Source organism: Marmota marmota, unplaced genomic scaffold (genome assembly GCF_001458135.2).
Source record: "Marmota marmota marmota unplaced genomic scaffold, marMar, whole genome shotgun sequence".
Lineage (NCBI taxonomy): Eukaryota > Metazoa > Chordata > Mammalia > Rodentia > Sciuridae > Marmota > Marmota marmota.
The window spans coordinates 8577346-8595451 of record NW_026000093.1 but is presented as its reverse complement, the minus strand read 5'-3'; the positions used below and the strand labels follow the sequence as shown (position 1 = coordinate 8595451).

General features: G+C 39.6%; 1 protein-coding gene across 6 annotated transcripts in view; it reads right to left on the bottom strand.

Annotated features, from left to right (window-relative positions):
- Window positions 1–6497: 6497 nt before the first annotated feature.
- Lyn (LYN proto-oncogene, Src family tyrosine kinase) overlaps window positions 6498–18106 on the bottom strand; it is a 119654-nt gene continuing 108045 nt past the window's right edge. For all 6 annotated transcript variants that reach the window (XM_048782915.1, XM_048782917.1, XM_015485802.2 and 3 more), the window contains 3 exons: window positions 14699–14852; window positions 12938–13069; window positions 6498–8146 (listed from right to left, as the gene is read on the bottom strand). In XM_048782915.1, coding sequence (XP_048638872.1) covers window positions 7944–8146; window positions 12938–13069; window positions 14699–14852 — 489 coding nt within the window. In that variant the 3' untranslated portion in view covers window positions 6498–7943. The remainder of the gene's footprint in view (window positions 8147–12937; window positions 13070–14698; window positions 14853–18106) is intronic.

Genomic DNA, 18106 nt, shown 5'->3' with positions numbered 1-18106 from the left:
ATTGATGAAGTTCTCTCCTCCGCCGCTTTCTGATGACATCAGATCTCTGCCATGTTGGTATCCTATGCGAATGGCAGCATTTCGTTCCCCTTGCCGGGCAACCAAAGCAACGGGTGAGTCCTGACCGGCCCTCAGCAGGACCCGGACCGAGAAGCAGTTTCCGCGGGCTCCTAGCCCCGGGCCAGGGAAGTTCCGGGAGCCGGAACTCGGCCGCTGATAATTGTGATTCTGACTGGAGCGGGATGGAATCTCAGTGTAGTTTTGATTTGCATTTCTCTAATTGCTAGAGATGTTAACATGTTTTCATATATTTTTTGACCATTCATATCTCTTCTTCTGTGATGGCTCTATTTTTTTTAATAGGCTTTGTTCTAGAGGTGTATGTGTGTTCTTCATAAAGGTATATTGTGTTACATTATTCATTAATAAGAAAAAAAATTTTGTTATCCAACTCTTTGAAGTTGAGAGTTTTAATTGAATTTTTAAGTTTTTCATACTTCCTTTCCTAATACACACTGAGCAGCTATCCAGAATAAGACTTGGATACTTTTAGCTCTCCTGGATTCAGCGCACTGAGGGTTGTATACTAGACAGCTAGGGATAGTCCCTCTGTACCAGAGGCAATGGAAAAGATCCATATTAGTCAGTCCTAAGCCTGCTCGCTCTGCCTTGCCTGGCCTTTCCTGCAGAAAGGCCCTTGCTCATGTTTCCCCTTACTCCCTCTGCTTTATGACCAATGCTGGTGCGTCTACATGTGACCCTGCATGGCATGGTGCAACCCCTTCTTTTGAGAACTGTGTGTAATAAGCTGTCTTTTCAATGGCAGGTGTCTACTGATCTGTTGGCTGTATCAGACTTGAATAATAATAAAATCCTACATTTTAAAAACACATTGCTGCCCATCCATTCCTCCATGGAGCCCTTATCCCCAGAACCCTAGAGAACATGCCATTTTAGCTTTCCTGCTTTCTGCTTTAGCAAGCTTTTTATATCATTTTTTTTCTTTCTGGTCCAGTGTGCTAATCAGCTTTCTGTTACCATGATGAAATACTTGAAAGAATCAATTTAGAAAGAGGAAAAGTTTTATTGTGGCTCATGGTTTCAGAGGTATCAGTAAATGGTCATTTGGCTCTGTTGTTTTGGGCCTATGGTGGTACAGTATATCATGGCAGGGATGCATGCCAAAGGAGTACCTGCTCAGATGACAGCAACCAGGAGCAAGAGGAGAGCCCCAGGAAGGGGCTGGGGTCCTAACATTCCCTTAAGACCCGCCCCAATGACCTAACTTCTTTTCAGTAGACCTGCCTCTTAAAAGTTTCACTACCTCCCAATAGTGCCCCAGGCTGGCCACAAGTCTTTAACACATGGGCCTTTGGGAAACACTTCCAAATCATAGCACCCAGCTACGCTCTTCCTCACTGCAAATTATCCCTAGTTCTCTGTTTTCTACAAAATTTCTCTTTAATCAGCTACTCCTATGATTTCATTAGGCTGCTACATTAGTTTGCTAGGACTGCTATAACAAAGTACCAAAAATAAGGAGACTTACAAAAGTAGGAATTCATTTTTTCACAGTTCTAGAGGCCAGAAATCTTAGATGGAAGTGTTGCCTTGGTTGGTTACCTTTGAGGGCTGTGAGGGAAGGATCTGTTCTAGGCCTCTCTCATTGGCTTATAGATGACCATCTTCTCCTTGGTGTCTGCACATCATCTTTTCTCTGTGCATGTCTCTTCACATGGTGTTCATATAAAGACACTAGTCATATTGGACTAGAGGCTTATACTCCTCCAGTATGACTTCATCTTAACTAATTACACCTCTAACAACCCTATTTCCAAATGTGGTCACATGATAAGGTCCTAGAATGTCAACATATCATTTTGGGAGGACACAATTCAACCTATGATATCCGTCATCTCCAAAATCCAATTTTCTGGTTGACTTTTCTTCAGGGTTATAATTTGAAATACTTAAATCAATATTATAGGTGGTGTGTGTAAGTGTGCGTTAAAAACACAAAGGTAAAAATAGAAAAGCTAAAAAAAATAAATCCAACAGGACTGGGGTGTAGCTTAGTGAGTGAATGCTTGCTTAGCATGTGTGAAACCTTGGGTTTGATCCCTAGCATTACAAAAAGTAAAAAAAAAAAATAAAAATTTAAAAAGCACAAGTAGATTTATGCACCTAGTTCCAAATCTAGAGAAATCTCATCTGCATGTTGGGACTGTCTGCTACTGTGGTGTCTCCCATAGCAGGCCCAAGTGTAATTCAGGCTTTTGTTTTTTTTTCCTCCATGGGGACTGCCATAATAGCTTCTTCATTGGTTTTCCTGTCCATCTGTCTCTCACACCACTTACTGGCTGATTAGACTTCATAATGAGCTTTTCTGACATTGCACTTAACATTGTGATTCAACACATCTTGACTTCATGTTTATATTTCATAAACATATTGACTTAGCTATGTCTAAACTATGTCTTAGCTCCTAATGAAATATTTCTACATCTATTCCTCATAATAACCCTATGAGGTAAATATAATTAGAATCCCCACTTTGTAGCTGAGCATGAACAGAACTGGGGAAAAAATCCAGGAAATGTGGCCCCAGAGTCCGTGGTACACGCCTTAGACTGTGTTCCCCTTTAGGAGGCTCTCTCAATCATCTTGTGCTTCACCAGTGTGGTCTAAGATCTGCTCCTCATCTGGGACTCCCTGTTTTCTCCAAGATGTGACCTTTTTCTGGTTTAGCAGGTTTTCCTGCTTTTAAGAACCATTATATTCCGTGGGTCTCTAAATGTGGTCCAGGACCAGCAATATCAGCTGCCACTCTTGGGTCCTATCCCAGACCTACACCCCAGACCCCAAACCCCAGGGTTGGTCCCAGTGATCTGCTGTCAAGAGCCTCTCAGGAGATTCTGAGGCACACTCAAGCTTGAGAGCTGTCGTTCTCTTTGTACTAGTCTGAGTGCCCTGTCCCTTGATGTGGCCATACTTCCTGCCCTGCCTCTTCCCATGCTGCACCTTTCCTGAAGCTTCTCCCAGCAGTGTCCTGTTTGGCTGCCAGTACCCAGATCCATCCTTCAAGACCAAACCTGACTTGAAGGATGGATCAGGGCACTCATCACTCACTTTTAGGAAGCCTCTTTTCTTTACCTTGTCCTATATTTCTAACTGTTCTGTGTTCTCTTTGGAATGATCTTCCTCATGCTTTATACCTGCTTTTTGCTCCCTCATAACAGTTTTCTTTCTCTACCTTATGTCATTGTTGTACTTGTCACTTAAAGTAGAAAATTTAAGGTTGAATATTCATGTCCATCACATTTCCACTGCAATTCCTGTAACAGGGAAGGGCTTCATAAAGCATTGCATTGAATGATTATTATTAGCTCAAAGAGAACCTATTTTGATTGAAAAAATTAGGGACAATTGCTTTGGAAAAATAAATTTACCACGACAATTCAGAACACAATCATTTGACAGAGCAAATGGTTTTAAAAGATTCCATTGTTACCTCCTATCGAATCAAGAAACGTCTGTGCTGTGGCTCTCAATGGCTCCCTGACCCTTCAGTTACTTTCCATTACCTACCCCAAAGTGACTTTCCAAGGGTAGTGTTATGCCCTGTGTGGTCTGACCTCATGTGATGACAGAGCATCTCTGGGTGTGTGTGGCTTTTTTGAGCTCTAACTACATATAACTGTACTCCTTAACTGTCGTGGCTCCCAGAGGTACCTTGGGGCCCACTAAAACACCCAGATTTCCCCGACTTCTCTAAGGCAATATTGGATCAGGTTATATTAATAACTGAAAGAGAAGCATAAATATTTTATATCTTTGAACATAGCTGCTTAAAATGGTTTTTAAAAATTTATTAGTGCATTATAGTTACACATACTAGTGGGGTTCATTTTCACCTATTCATAAATGCATATAACATAATTTTCTTCATTTCAATCCTCAGCACTTTCTCTTTGTCTTCCCTCCTTCCCTAAGCCTCTCACTCTACTCTATTGAAATTGATCAAATTATGCTATGTGCATGTATGAATATGTCACAATTCATTCCAATTAGACATATAACTATAATGCACCAATTAAAAATAAATAGAATGAAGACTAAAATGGATTTTGAGCACTCACCCACTCAATGTGCTTCATTTGAATCTAATGTACTGCAGATATATAAAAGGTCCCGCTCATTCTTTAACCTGTCAGGGTACAGGTCTACATCCCTATTCCACAATTCTGAAACACATACTCCACAAGCCAAAAGATTTTTAAAGAACTCATTTGATGACAAAAATTGACCTAAATCTATTTATAGGCTACATTTATCCCACTTAGTGTAAATACTCCTGCATTTTTCTGCAGGAATGTTTTATTTGATTATGTGTTTTTAGTGTTCACTGAAATTTTGCCACTAAATATTCAGTACATTAATTGTATCAATAATTTTTGGGGGGGGGCACCAGGGATTGAACTCAATAATTTTTAAAAATCAAATTAAAAACACATCTGACCCTAAGGGTAGCAGACAAGGACCTATTGTCCATGCATAGTATAAAGCTAATAATAAACAAAATTCACAGATAATTTATTTGCTTTGTGACATGGCATCTGCTTTTGGGTACTATAGATAAGGCCACTTTTGATTCTAGAAGTTCTGCATTAAGATTGTACATCATTCAATCTAGATTATTTCTTAATGTTTCCCTAACACTTACAGGTTGAGGCCACTGAGATTGCTCTTGTCATTTCCACACTGAAGGGAAATACTCTTGAGAACTCTGTGACATTTTCAGCTCTCCACCAGAAGTATTTAATGTACTCATAAGAACACAGGAAATCAAATCAGAAGACTTACTTCTTATACATGTATCAGGCTAGAATTTGCTGAGATAAAATTTTAACCAGTTTTAATATACTTTCATGAAATAAAGCAAAAATATTATCAAAATATTTTATTAAAAAATGTAGTCCCTACAATTATTTAAAAGTGTAAGTGGTGAGTTTAGCTCTTGTGTGACATTTTGTCCACACCAAAAATGATTTAATAACATTTTCCTTCACATCTATGTGGACTCCAGTGGAGTATCTTGTAATACCTTTGTTGACTCAGAACACCCAAGAGTCAGGGCGAGTCTGCTCCAAAATCATTTCACCAGTTTTATTTCACAACAAAACAATATGAAGCAAAGCTAACCTATTCTTTCTGTGGCTTTAAAGAACCTTATTTCTCAGTTGTGAAACAGATAGCCTGCCAGATCTTCCAGTGTATTGTATAAGAGATAATTTTTATAAAGTGCCAGAGCACCAAAGAGAGTCCTGGTAGATGTATAAGTATCTTCATGTGTTTATACTCACTACTTTCCATCAGCATGAATGGCAAGGCTCAGCTTCACTTAATCTAAAAACTTCATGTAGTAAAAATGTGGGGTCTCTGTTCCACCAGGCAGGAGCCGATAAAGGAGACATTGAGGAGGAAAAGTGGGAAGTTTGATTTCATCTGTGACATGCTTTTAGCTGGGAAATAGGAAACGTTCATGAACTGGCTATGGAACACAGTGGTTAAAATCAGAAGCGCTGGGTAGCCCAGCAGTAGGAGCATTTTGTTTAATTCAGTTGAATGTATCAGAAGCTGGTGTTTCAGTGCTAAGAACATTTTAACAGTTACCACCCCTGTAGCGGATGTAGCTTATGAGAGCAAGGGGAAGAATAAAGGGAAATTAGGCACCACTAGCAGAATTGCAAATGAATTTATAATTATAATCTTGATCTATCCACTGTGTAAACAGTTCCTCCTTTTATTAACTTTTGATAAACTCTAGGGACAGCCTGCCTACTTCCATTGCATAGTATTTTCTTGAGAAGAGGAAGTGTGTATCTCTGATGGCTCCTGACAGAAGAGAAAAGAATCGAATGCTTGATTGAGAGGGAAAGCCAAATAAAAAATGAGAAATAAAAATAAAAAATTACTGTCACTTTTTTTTTACCAAATTGTAAAAAGCAGAACAAAGTGAAGACAAATTTTTAGTAATTTTCTAGAGACTTCTTTTTGTCCTACGGATACTTTAAACTTCCTCTCTATGTAATATATTGGGGAATCACATGTGGTTCTGAAGTAAAATGTGAACAGGCTGGGTATAGGTAGAAAACTTACCATTGTGAATCATCATTGTGACTAGCCGTGCAAATATGATAATATTCTGTCTTTGTGAATATGGCACTTGTGAATGAAGAATCTTAGAATACTTTAGAAGGGACATTTAAACAATCGCAGAAGAAAAACAGAAGTTAAAACTTAAGAGAAAAGTATAATATTTGATTCCTTCCCTGAGGTACCAGGACCTAACAAAACATGCAAAATGTTAATGGTGCCCGCAAAGCCCATTTGAAGACACATCTTATTTGGTCCCCATCATGGGATGTTCAGGCATCCAAGCGGTCAGTTCCTCAGTTCTCCAACCTGAAATGCTCAAAGAATGGAGGTAGAACTTCTGCAAGTTTTTATCACATATTTATATGGAGTTATTTCTCTCCCCCCTTCCTACTAACTGGTACTCAGTTTTACAATGGCAATAGTTGAAATGTTAAACACAAGAAAAAAAGCCTGAGAGGTTGTTGGGCCAGGTATATTAAAATCAAAAAAATAGAATTATTAGGTATATACATAACAGCATAAGTGAAATGAAGTGACACAGCAGTTTCTGTCCAAAGCTGAGTACAAAAATCAAGTAAACAAAACATCTGGGGTGGTTTGTCACAGCTGCTCAAAGAGCTTCCTTAGTCACTTATTTTCCTTCATATCTTTACGTATAAATAGTCTCACACACATCTTATACAATTAAGATTGCTTAACCACAAAAATAGCCCCAAATATGGCATTTTTACTTTCTAGAGTACAACTAAAATTAGTATTTGATTCTTAAAATAATATTCAAATCATCTGAAACAACAAAGGAAATGCTTATGTCTTAGAAAACCCTATAAGGCTCTGCAAAGATTAAAATCTTAATTTTGTTTTTCAAAGGGCACTGTCAAATAAGTCTTTATTTAGGAAATCATGGAACTGAAAAAGCTACACTGTTAAAAATATTCCTCCATAACAGAGAGAGAGAGAGAGAGAGAGAGAGAGAGAGACAGAGAGAGAGAGAGAGAGAGAAGTTTCCCAGGTTCTCCCCTTGGCCCTGGGAGGTCTGGGCCAGCTCTGTGAAGTTGGGATTCCATGGGCCGCTCAGTTGCTGTGAGTGCTTGTCAATGGCGCTCCTGCAGGGGGCGCTCAGAGCGCATGTGCTACTACTTTGGGGTTGCTATAGGCCTCGGATCTGATCAGCGTTCATCAAAGAAAAATGTTTAAAGGTCTAAGATTTCCTGGGCAGGAAACCTCACAAAACCAAAAACACTGAAGTCTGGGAAAGACATCTTTAAGTTGCTGACTTCATCTGTAATATCTACAGGTTGGATTAGTAATTTTTTTTTTTTTTTTAAGTAAGGCAAAGCACAAAGAAAATACAAAATGTCAGGCTATGCATCTGGTTATTTATGCTTTTTAAAAATGAGTATAGTTCTGCTTTACTGGGGATTTGTTGCAACGGTCTCTGAACCTTTGATTTACACATCCAATTGTAAACAGGGTTGGTGTGGGAGCACTTTTGGAGAAAACAGGTGTTTTCTTCTTAAGAGGTTGTATTCTGATGTTGGTAGCAGAGCAAGGTGACCAGCTAAGGTGTGGTCCAAGCTGTATCCTGCTGGGCATTAGTCCAAGAGAACAGAATACATTTCCATGTTCACTGTGAGCTTCCTGAGTAATTTAGCCTCTACTTTCAGGAATCAGGCATGGCAAATGATCGCAGCATGTGAGATAACTGGTGCAACCAGTGACTGTCACTTTCTTTCACCAAATGAGGCAGCCATTCCTGATGGAGGGACAAGTCACCCTGAGTGCTAAGGCTGCTGCTGATACTGCCCTTCCGTGGCTGTGTAGAAATCATCCAGGACACTCTGCAAGTAATCAAACGTTGGTCTCTCCTCTGCCTTTTCTTTCCAGCACATCTTCATAATGTCATAGAGCTCATCTGGGCAGTTCTCCATGCGGGGCATCCGGTAACCCTGAGACAGGGCAGTCATCACATCAGCATTGGTTCTCCCTAAGGCCAAAGGGAAAAAAAAAAGACATTTAGAAACCTGACAAGAGGGGCACGCATGCACTACAGGAGTCTTTTTGCTATTTACATCCTGTACCCGTGATTGAAAAAGTTTTATTAATATACAGGTGGAAGTGTATCCTCCTAAAATTCCTAGGTTGAAGTCCTAATTTCCAGTCCCTCAGAATGTGACTGTATTTAGAAATAAACCTTTAAAGAGGTGGTCAGGGTTGAGTCCTAATCAAATACGACTGGTGTCCTTCTAAGAAGAGGAGATTAGGACACAGGCCCAGAGTGGTGATCATATGAAGACACAGGGACAAGACTGCCATCTACCAGTCAAGCAGAGAGGACTTGGATAAAACCAACTCTGTTTATGCTTTGATCTCAGCATCCTTCAAAGCATGGACTTTGGGTGAAGTTCTGGCATCGTGATGGAGGTAATCTCTGGAACGATGTAAACAGGAACTGGAACTGCAAATTTGGTTAGGAATATCTCTTTCACTTCTTTCGGTGAAAACCTCCAGTTGCATAAAAGTTCAGAATATGCCCACAGAAGATAAACCTTGCCAGATCCCCCTAACCTTACCACAGATATTTTCTTCCTTATTCTTCTGTATCCTTATTAGTGAGCACAAAGTCTTCACTAACTCTGAAGGAAACTGTCAGTGATGCAGATAAAGGCCAGACATACTCCATTCTGTCTGGAGAATTTAACTTGATAAAAGGAGTTAAGTGGAAAGAATCTGAACTCTTTTTATGCACAAATAAGTCAACAAACCAAACAAATCACTAAATGACAAGTCTTTGTAGAAGAAAGAAAAATATGGGGAGTGAGACCTCCATTAGACCCTGAGATTAAACTTGTTAGTTAACACTTGGTCTGTGGTTTGGTTAAAGAAGGCAAACACCCATTAGCTGATAATTGCCTTACTAGACAAGCAATTTCATGTTCTATCCTTTAGTCTTTGACCAGTTACTTATTGATAATCACTAGAGTTTATAAGAAAGCATGAGGCTGTAAGAGAAGCAGAGACAATATCAATGACACACAGCCCAATGGGGAAGACATCCTAGGTGGTGGGGGCAGGAAGTGGTATCTGGAGTGATCAAGAATTAGCAGATACTACAAGTTGGCAGAGATACACAGGAAGAAAGAAAATGTGGTTCAACAGAGGTTAGAAAGGAATTGGGGTTAGTGACAGGAGAGGGGACCCAGTAGTTCCACAGATTATAATAGTCTTTAAAGATACAGGGTTCCCGTGTGTGTGTGTGTGTGTGTGTGTGTGTGTGTGTGTGAGAGAGAGAGAGAGAGAGAGAGAGAGAGAGAGAGAATGAGAACCAGCCACCTTTTAACCATAGTTGTCTACTCAATAATAGTTTTTCCAAAAAGGCAAACCATTATTTTTATTTATTCTTTTTTCTCTTTTCTGCTGAGAATTTCATGTAGTAAATTCACAAGGATGATTTTTTAAATTCTGATGCACACATGGCATTAAGATGCTAGGTACATATGGCAGAAGACTGCTAGAAAAGATATAATGCTTCAGAACACTGTCATTTTCAAACCTCCTTTCTCTTTATATGAGCAAAGCAAATCAAAACCCTGCACTCAGGGACTTTTTCTTTTTACAAAATTCATATAGAAATATATAATCAAGGTTTTGATTTTAAGATAATGGAATGAGGATCTTTTGCCTCCCCTTCCATTTTTTCCCCCATTCTTCACCCCAAAATAGAAAACAAAAAATAGAAACTTAAACTTCATCTTTGATGAAACTAGGAGACATCTGGCAGCCAGAGGTAGAGTGATCTGAGCCAAGAGGAAGAAAGTATAAAATACCCACAGAGAGGGATAATAAGCAGGATGGCCCACTGGGACAAACACTGGGAGGGCTCCCAAAGGAGTGGCCAGAACCCAGAACCCCTTAAGGGAGGGTGAAGACAGTGGCCACAGGGAGAATGGTACCCAGAGCCTGCCTGGTGGTGTCTGAGATAATGTTGGAAAAACCATGCGATGGGTTGAGTATGGTGTGTTCCCTGTGAAACTCCCTGAAATTTGGTTGCCTTTATGATGGTGTTGGGAGGTAGGTCATTAGTGATTAGGTTATGAAGAGAGAATGATGACTTTCTCATAGGAGTACATCCTCTTCATTCTTGAGAAACTGCACTAGTTACCAGAGGAGTGAGTTGTTATCTAGTGAGGCCACCCTTCCTGTTTCATCTCCTCTGCATGAGCTCTTTTCCCCTCCTGCTTTCCATCATGAGTTGAAGCAGCACAAAGTCCTCACTGGAAGCTGAGTAGATGCTAGTGCTATGTTTAGACTTCTCGGCCTTCAGAGCTAAGAGACACAAAATAAACCTCTTTCTTGTATAAGTTGCCACTCTCAGGTATTCTGTTATAGCAACAGAAAAGAGACTAAGACAAACTGAATGGAGAAGCTCCATGCCCAGCAGGGAGGGGGAGTTCAGGACAGAAGACTGGGTATGAGAAGAAAGGTTAAAAACGAAAAAGTGAGACCCTGTGGCAAAGGCCATAACATGGAAGGACCTTGACTATATTCTTATTTAATAACAAGTAAAATGGGAAAAGGAACTCATTTTACTCAAGATTTGATTGTGTAATAATTTAGAACTATGAGCCACAAATAGTAGAATAAATAACCCAAAACTCCTAAAAGTAGATTCTCTTTGAGAAGCATCAACAGGTGAGGGCCTGTGGCGATTTTTCATGAGAAGCCTCTTTTCACTACCTGGCTTTTTAATGTGTATATATTACTTAGATAGAATAATATTATTTAATAAAAATGTCATGGTAAAAAAATTAGAAACTTCAGAAATTTATCAAGAAGAAAACTAATATAACCTATTATCTTTTTGCTCAAGGATAATATCATTTTGGTAAATTGCACCTTTTAGTCTTTTTCCTTCATAATTATGTGTTCACTTTTTATGTGGCTTTATTATTTCTTTTTTGTTTTGTTTTTTCTTTTCTTTTATTCCTTTTTGTTTTTAGTTTTACAAAACTGGGCCTATCACTTCTAAAGCACTTTTTAAAAGACTAAAATGTCCAGCACTTTTCTGTGCAAAGAAAGTCTTTTTAAATAACTCCATATGAGGGGAGCATATTATAATGGTGGAGCATTTTAATTATAATGGTGGAAAATGGCATATTTTGGCAGTGTTCACCAATTTCTGTGATATCTATAAATCAAGTCCTCTGATATTTAAGTAAATAGGCCAATTCTTCTCATCATTCCCAATGCTAGATGTCCTCCTGATTGAATAATCAGGAATAATGATAATGAAGACCTCCTGGAGGTACCTCACATACCTAATCCTTACATAGGTTAATTTATTTGGAGAACAGACCAAGCAATGGTTTCTGATTAATTCTACCATATATACTTTTTTTGTGAATCTACCCATTTTTCTACTGGTTATTTTATATTTATGATTTGCACCCCAAATATTCCAAATCCTGGACACGGAGCACATGGGGTAAGGGGAAAGTCTTAGGAGACATGTGAGTCTCAGTTTGGAAGCAGCTCTGCTACCAGTCAGAGGTCTCTGAACCTAAGAGGCCTCTGCTGAGCATCATGTGTGGTATGGCATATATGTTACATTACATTATTATGTGAGGTTATTGTTTATCAGGTAATGATCAGTTAGATAATCTGAATATACAATCTTTTTCTCACTTCAAACAGATATAACTACAGATGTAGGTCTAAGGAGAGATATAGAAATATAATGCCAGACATCAGGGCTCATCAGAAATACATTTCCTAGTTTACAACAGTGTTAATTTATTAACTTGAGTGTCTAGAGCCAGGGGCAATTGGAATACAAAATGCTGGCACAAGAGGGATTTCCTGAGACCACTGGCCCTCTGTTGCAGGCAGAACTTGACTTTCATTGAATTCAGTGCCAAGGCACTTCTCTGCCTTTTGAAATTCTTTGCTCCCAGGTGTAGTCCCTGTCCCTGCTTCTCTGTGGCCCATCCCCACAGCAGTGGGAGTGACTGGAGCACATCCACCATGGTTCTTAGGTCCTAAAGCCTTCTCCAACTTCCAGCTCATGAAAGAATAATTTGAAATACTAAAGGTGTAACTTTAACTCATCTACAGATTTTGTTAAAAGTCAAACATTAAAAAGAAAGTGAAGGTTTGGGAGAAATCCCTGTTAACCACGTCAGCACAGACCCAGGGGAAAGGAAGAGACGTGAAGAATCTGGCTCTGTGGGCTTCAGGTGTTAGGAATCTGGAGATACTGAATCATGTTCCAACTGACACCCATAAGCTAAAAATCAGCAGGAGATACTGAATCATGTTCCAACTGACACCCATAAGTTAAAGATCAGCAGGATGGTCCACTGATAAATGTTGGCAGTCATTTTCTGAACAAGAAAAGACTCCACAGTACTTATTACAAAACCTCAGTTCCAAAACGAGTCAGAAGGCACTGGAAATCCTCACTTGCTCTGTTTCCTCCTCTGTGAGGGGCACCGACTTGGAGGAGCACCTCTGTCTAATCCAGTCTCATCTCAACACCTCCAACAGTACCAGGCCTGCTCTAGGCACTGAAGAAGTGGTAGAATTAATTAGTAAAAAATGAGTATGCACCCAAAGAAGGCAGAGAAGTGTCTTGGCAATGAAGACAGAGAAAGCCAAGTTCTGGTGCAAAGTGCTTATTCTTTACTTTATTTTTTAATTTTTTTTAAGTAGATGCCTTCATAAATTTGACTCTATTCTCATGTATACTACTTGAATGGAATTGGTGAGTAAGCAGTACCTGGGTAGGGAATCTTCCCGTAGGTGACGATTTCGTACAGGAGAATTCCAAAGGACCATACATCAGATTTGATAGTGAAACATCCAAAGTTGATTGCTTCTGGAGCTGTCCACTTAATAGGAAACTTAGCACCTAGGGACGAAGACAGGTGACTCTTACTTGAGCATCTCAACGTAAACAAGTCTTGGACATGGAACCCTCACATTTTGCCCTTTTGATTTTTTAAAAATTCATATTATTTATCTTAAACAGGTCACACATATATATGTTATAAAATGGAGATGGTGCAAAATGTTGTATAAAAATGTTTGCATCTTCTTTTGATTCTCAATTTAGTAGCAAAGTTTCTTGTGTCATCTCCCAGGGATATTATATCTAGCCTACTTGAAACATAAAAGAATATGATAGGGAATATAAAGAAATTTATTCTAGGTTTCTGTATGCCCCTAAAAACCAGGCTCTAAAGCATAGATCTTTAGTGTTCAGATTTTCTCTAGAGCCAGGCATGATGTTGAGTCTCAATGACCCATGAGGCTGAGCCAGGAGTTCTTGGCCAGCCTGTGCAACATAGGAGACTCCTATCTCAAAAAAAAAAGGAAAAAAGAAAAGAATTTCAGTTTTTCTCTAATGAACAATTTCCATTTTTCTATTTTATGCTGTTTACATGGGATATACATATCTTTTATTACATATTATTTTTATTTACTTGTTTATTTGGCACTGGGGATAGAAGGGAAGGTTCATGTGTGCTAAGCATACACTCTACCACTGAGCTACACCCCCAGCTAGAATTATTGTTACGCTTTTGTGGACAACTATAGCTAAGCCTGAGCCCACAGAGATTTCAGATGCTACTCCATACAGAAATGAGCTATTTCAGTTGCTAGGACAAAACATATTAAACTTTTAGGATTATCCTCCAGAAATAACTTGGTTAAAATAAAAATAATCCTTGTTTAATGATGCTTAGGAAAATTAAGAAAGCAGTTGGCTCACTGTAAGACGGTAGCACTGCAAAAATATTCACTTCACTTTTGGGGGCAAGAGCATCAGAATGCCCAGGTCATGTGCAACAAGATTACCCTACCATAGGGAAGGCCAGTGGATCCCCAACCGTGTGCCTGGCAAAACCATATGCCAGGACTGGGAAATGTACAACTCTCTACACACTTTTTGTTCTCACATACAATTGGAATGTAGGAAAGTGAAGCAAAATATTCTTGTGGGTATTACCTTTAGTTCTGGGTGTGTGACAATGTCCATATTTTAATTTGTATTTAAAAGGCCAGAATATGTGTATGCATGTGTGTGTGTGGGGGGGCAAGGCTAACAAAATCATTGCCAAATTAAATTCATCTCCAAATTGAAAAAAATAAAAAAACCAGATATAAAGCCCAGAATTGCTCTTATAAACATTTTCTCTATAGCTAAGAAAAGTGTATATCTTTCATGATTTGAGTGAAAAACTTCCACCATATAATACAAAAAAAAAAAAAAAAAAAGACTATTGATCTTGTGGAATCTATTTTTGTTTTGCTTTGCTTAATTGAAATACAAATGATAGTGCTGATGAGGTTAATTATGGAGATCATGGAGATCACTGACTTTTTAAAAATAATTATAATAGAACCATTCACAGATATCTTGAATACTGTACCAGTTGTTTTTTAAATAATGATTTTTTGTAACTGCTTTGTTAAAGACAAAAGCAAACTAAAATGAGACAATAACCAAACACTTAAAGAGGCTGTCAGAACGCACCTTCCCTTGCTGTGTACTCGTTGTCTTCAATGACTCTAGCAAGACCAAAATCTGCAATCTTGCACATGAGTGACTCAGATACCAGGACATTGGCTGCTCGCAGGTCTCGGTGGATGTAGTTCTTCCGCTCGATGTAAGCCATGCCCTCTGCAATCTGAAAACAGAAACAGGCTCTCTTTTTGTATGTAGCGTAGGCTAGCATAGTGGACCATCAAGGAAAAAAAAAATATTAAGTTCCTGAAATCTTTTCGTGTATATTATTCTAAAGGTTCAAGTTTTAAAGACAGTGGGTAAATCACAATTGTTATTTGAATCTTTTCTGAAATAACCATGCCCCCAACCAAGTCTCCAATAATGGAGGTCCCTTTTTAAAATTTTTTTTAATAACAATATGTCTCAACTTTACTAATGTGTGGAGAAGCTTTTTAAGACCCTACTAAATCCTCACATGTTGATATGCAGATGTCATTACCCAACTTTTCAAATCAGAAAACACATGCTCTGGTCTGAATGCTTGTTTCCCCTGAAATCCATATGTTGAAATTCTAACCCCCCGTGTGATGGTTTTAAGAGGTGGGGCTTTTGGGAGGTGGTTAGGTCACAAGGGCAGATCCTTCAGAAATAGAACTGTGCTTTTATAAAAGAGACACAAGATGGTTGCCTGGGCTTTTCCATCAGCAAGGATATAACTAGAAGGTGCTGTCTATGAACCAGAGAGAGAGAGAGTCCTCACCAGACACTGAATCTGCTGCCTTATCTGGGACTTTCAAAGTCCCCAGATTTATGTCTGGTGTTTTGTTTTGTTTTGTTTTTAAAGACAGGGTCTTAATAGTTTCCCAGGATAGCCTCGAACTTGCAAAACTCCTGCCTCAGCCTCCCAAACATCTAGGATTACATGCCACCACGCCTACCTACTAAATATGTTGTTCAAGCAACCCATTCTATTGTATTTTGTTGTAGCAGCCCACACAAAGACAATAGAGCTGGAGAAAGTGACCTAATACAAATAAATTAACAGGATATCAAGAACAGGATGTCTGTCCTTGGTCAACACATCCCCTCTGTTGAGTTAATGAACAGCTCACGGAACCGGCTCTCCAGGTTCTCTGGGCACAGTCTCTCCAGGATGACCAGAAAGATTCACTTTGACAACAGAGATGACAGTGGGAAGGAATCAAAGATTTAAAAAGAACAAGGGGTATGAGAAACTACTACTCAGTGCTGAACAGAAAAAGTGGCATGGCTCTAAAATCAGGTTTTTAAGAAAGACATTTAAAAATTGTAGTTAAAGATAAGGAAGAAAGGAAGGGAGGGAGGGAGGGAAGAATGGTGGGGTGGGAGAAAGAATGAACCATTTAGTTATTACTGCTAAAACAATTAGAGAAAACTGTAATTAGAATTTGTTTCACAATGAAACAATTCTGCAGCTCAGCTCACAAGAGTGGACTTTCCCGGGTCCTCAGCAGTAGCCTGCATGATCATGCAGTTCTAATTCAATTCCAAGCCCTATTGCTTAGCAAAGGACCAGCTCCTTATTTCCAGGTTTGCTTTTCATTCCCCTCTGGTCCACTACCTGAGCTCATCCTCTGCTTAGTGAACCTTCCTTCCCTCAAGTCCTCTTCCATAATTTCTCTTTATTCACCCTAGATGGTCAGTTTGCATAAAAACCATTTCCAGCTACTGATTGTAGTTTTATCATTATTTTTATGCTCTTTAATGTGCTTATGATTAGGCCAACCAGAAGAGAAATACACCAAGGGCAAAAGTCACACCTTATATCTTTTCTGGCTTGTGTCAACTTAAAACTTCAACACTGTTACTAAGTCTCTTCAGAAAATGAACTAGTGTTTAAATACTATCAGAAAACTATGTTGTTAGCACACTGCTGCAGGAATTTGGCAAGTGTTATTTTTGTGATTATAAAAATCTTTCCTATAAAGTTTGTTTAGCTCCCCTCTTGAAGTCTGATCATCTTAGTATTCACTTCTGATGGGTACCAAGGAATGCTGTCCAGATTCCTTAGCACTACTGTAAAGACCTGCAGGATCTGCCCTTGATTAGCCTTCCAGCTCCTCACCAAGACCACCCTTTCTGGTATCCTAGCTTCTACATACCCAGCCTCTGCTTGGGACATTTGCTCCCTGTGCCTTATACCTGCCTTTTTCATTCTGCTGGTCCTAGCTGAGATGGCACATCTCTGAGAAGCCTTGTGGCACCCCTCTCCCCTCATATTTCCATCACCAGGGATCCCCAGTCCTCACTGGTTTGCCTGTCCTCAATCACTGCAGGCGTGTAACCCTCTGGAACCATGGGTAGGGTGTATCTATTCCTGTATCTCAGCACGGAGCACAGGGTAAAGCATAATGACCTGGGAGCCTGTCCTTGTAAGGAATCTTAGAAGTGGGACAGGTGCTGAGCAGGGTGGAAAGGAGAGGAAGGAAAAGTGGGTAGGTCTGGATGGCAGTGACTATGCCTCCTGCCTTTCCCCCCAATACTCACAAGCCCTTGGCACTCAGGAGATGTGCCATCTTTATCTAATTCTGGAAAATACTCAAAAAGCCTCTATGGGAAGTCCACAAAAGGTGGGCAAAAAGGACTGGGGTTGTATCTCAGTGGTAGAGCGCTTATCTCGCATGTGTGAGGCCCTGGGTTTGGTCCCCAGCACCACATAAAAATAAATAAATTAAAATAAAGACATTGTGTCCACCTACAACTAAAAAAATAAAAAATAAAAAAGGTGGGCAAAAGTGAGAACCCAGGTGAAGGTAGAGCATTGCTGGAGTTTGTGACTTTCTCTAGGAAGAACTGCAGCACATCTGCAGTGGGGGTGTTGTACAGGAGCAAGGACAGGGAGAAGTTCATGGCTAAATCATTTTGGAACTGGCATTCCTGAAATGGGTGATGACACAGTGGGTGATTTTGGTGGAGGCTGGGATGAAGGAGCTGTGCATTCTGATTCCCTTTGTCTGCTGTACCTTAACTTCAACAAGATTTATTAGAGAGAGCCCAAAACTGGGAAAAGTGGAGAGTTAAGATCCGACTAACCACATGGGAAAGAATGGGGGGATACAATTGTAATAAAATGGATCTGAATGTTTGGGCTTTGGGAGACAGAGCAAGAGGCCTGGTTGAAATTAACCCAAGCTGGTTCTAGAGCCAAGAGGAGATGAACAGCTGGGTAGGAGCTGCTGACACTCTCTGGGCCTCCGTCTGTGCTCCTTGGTGATTCTGCCTTTTGAATTTCTTACTTGTCTTATCTGACATTCCAGTAATTATATACAAACTGGTCCAGGAATAAACAAACAAACAAACAAACAACAAAACCCCAAAGTTGGCTGAAATCTCAGCTTAGACCTGACACTGAAGTTGACAGTAGCAACCTGTGCAGGAAGCTTCTCCACATAGCAC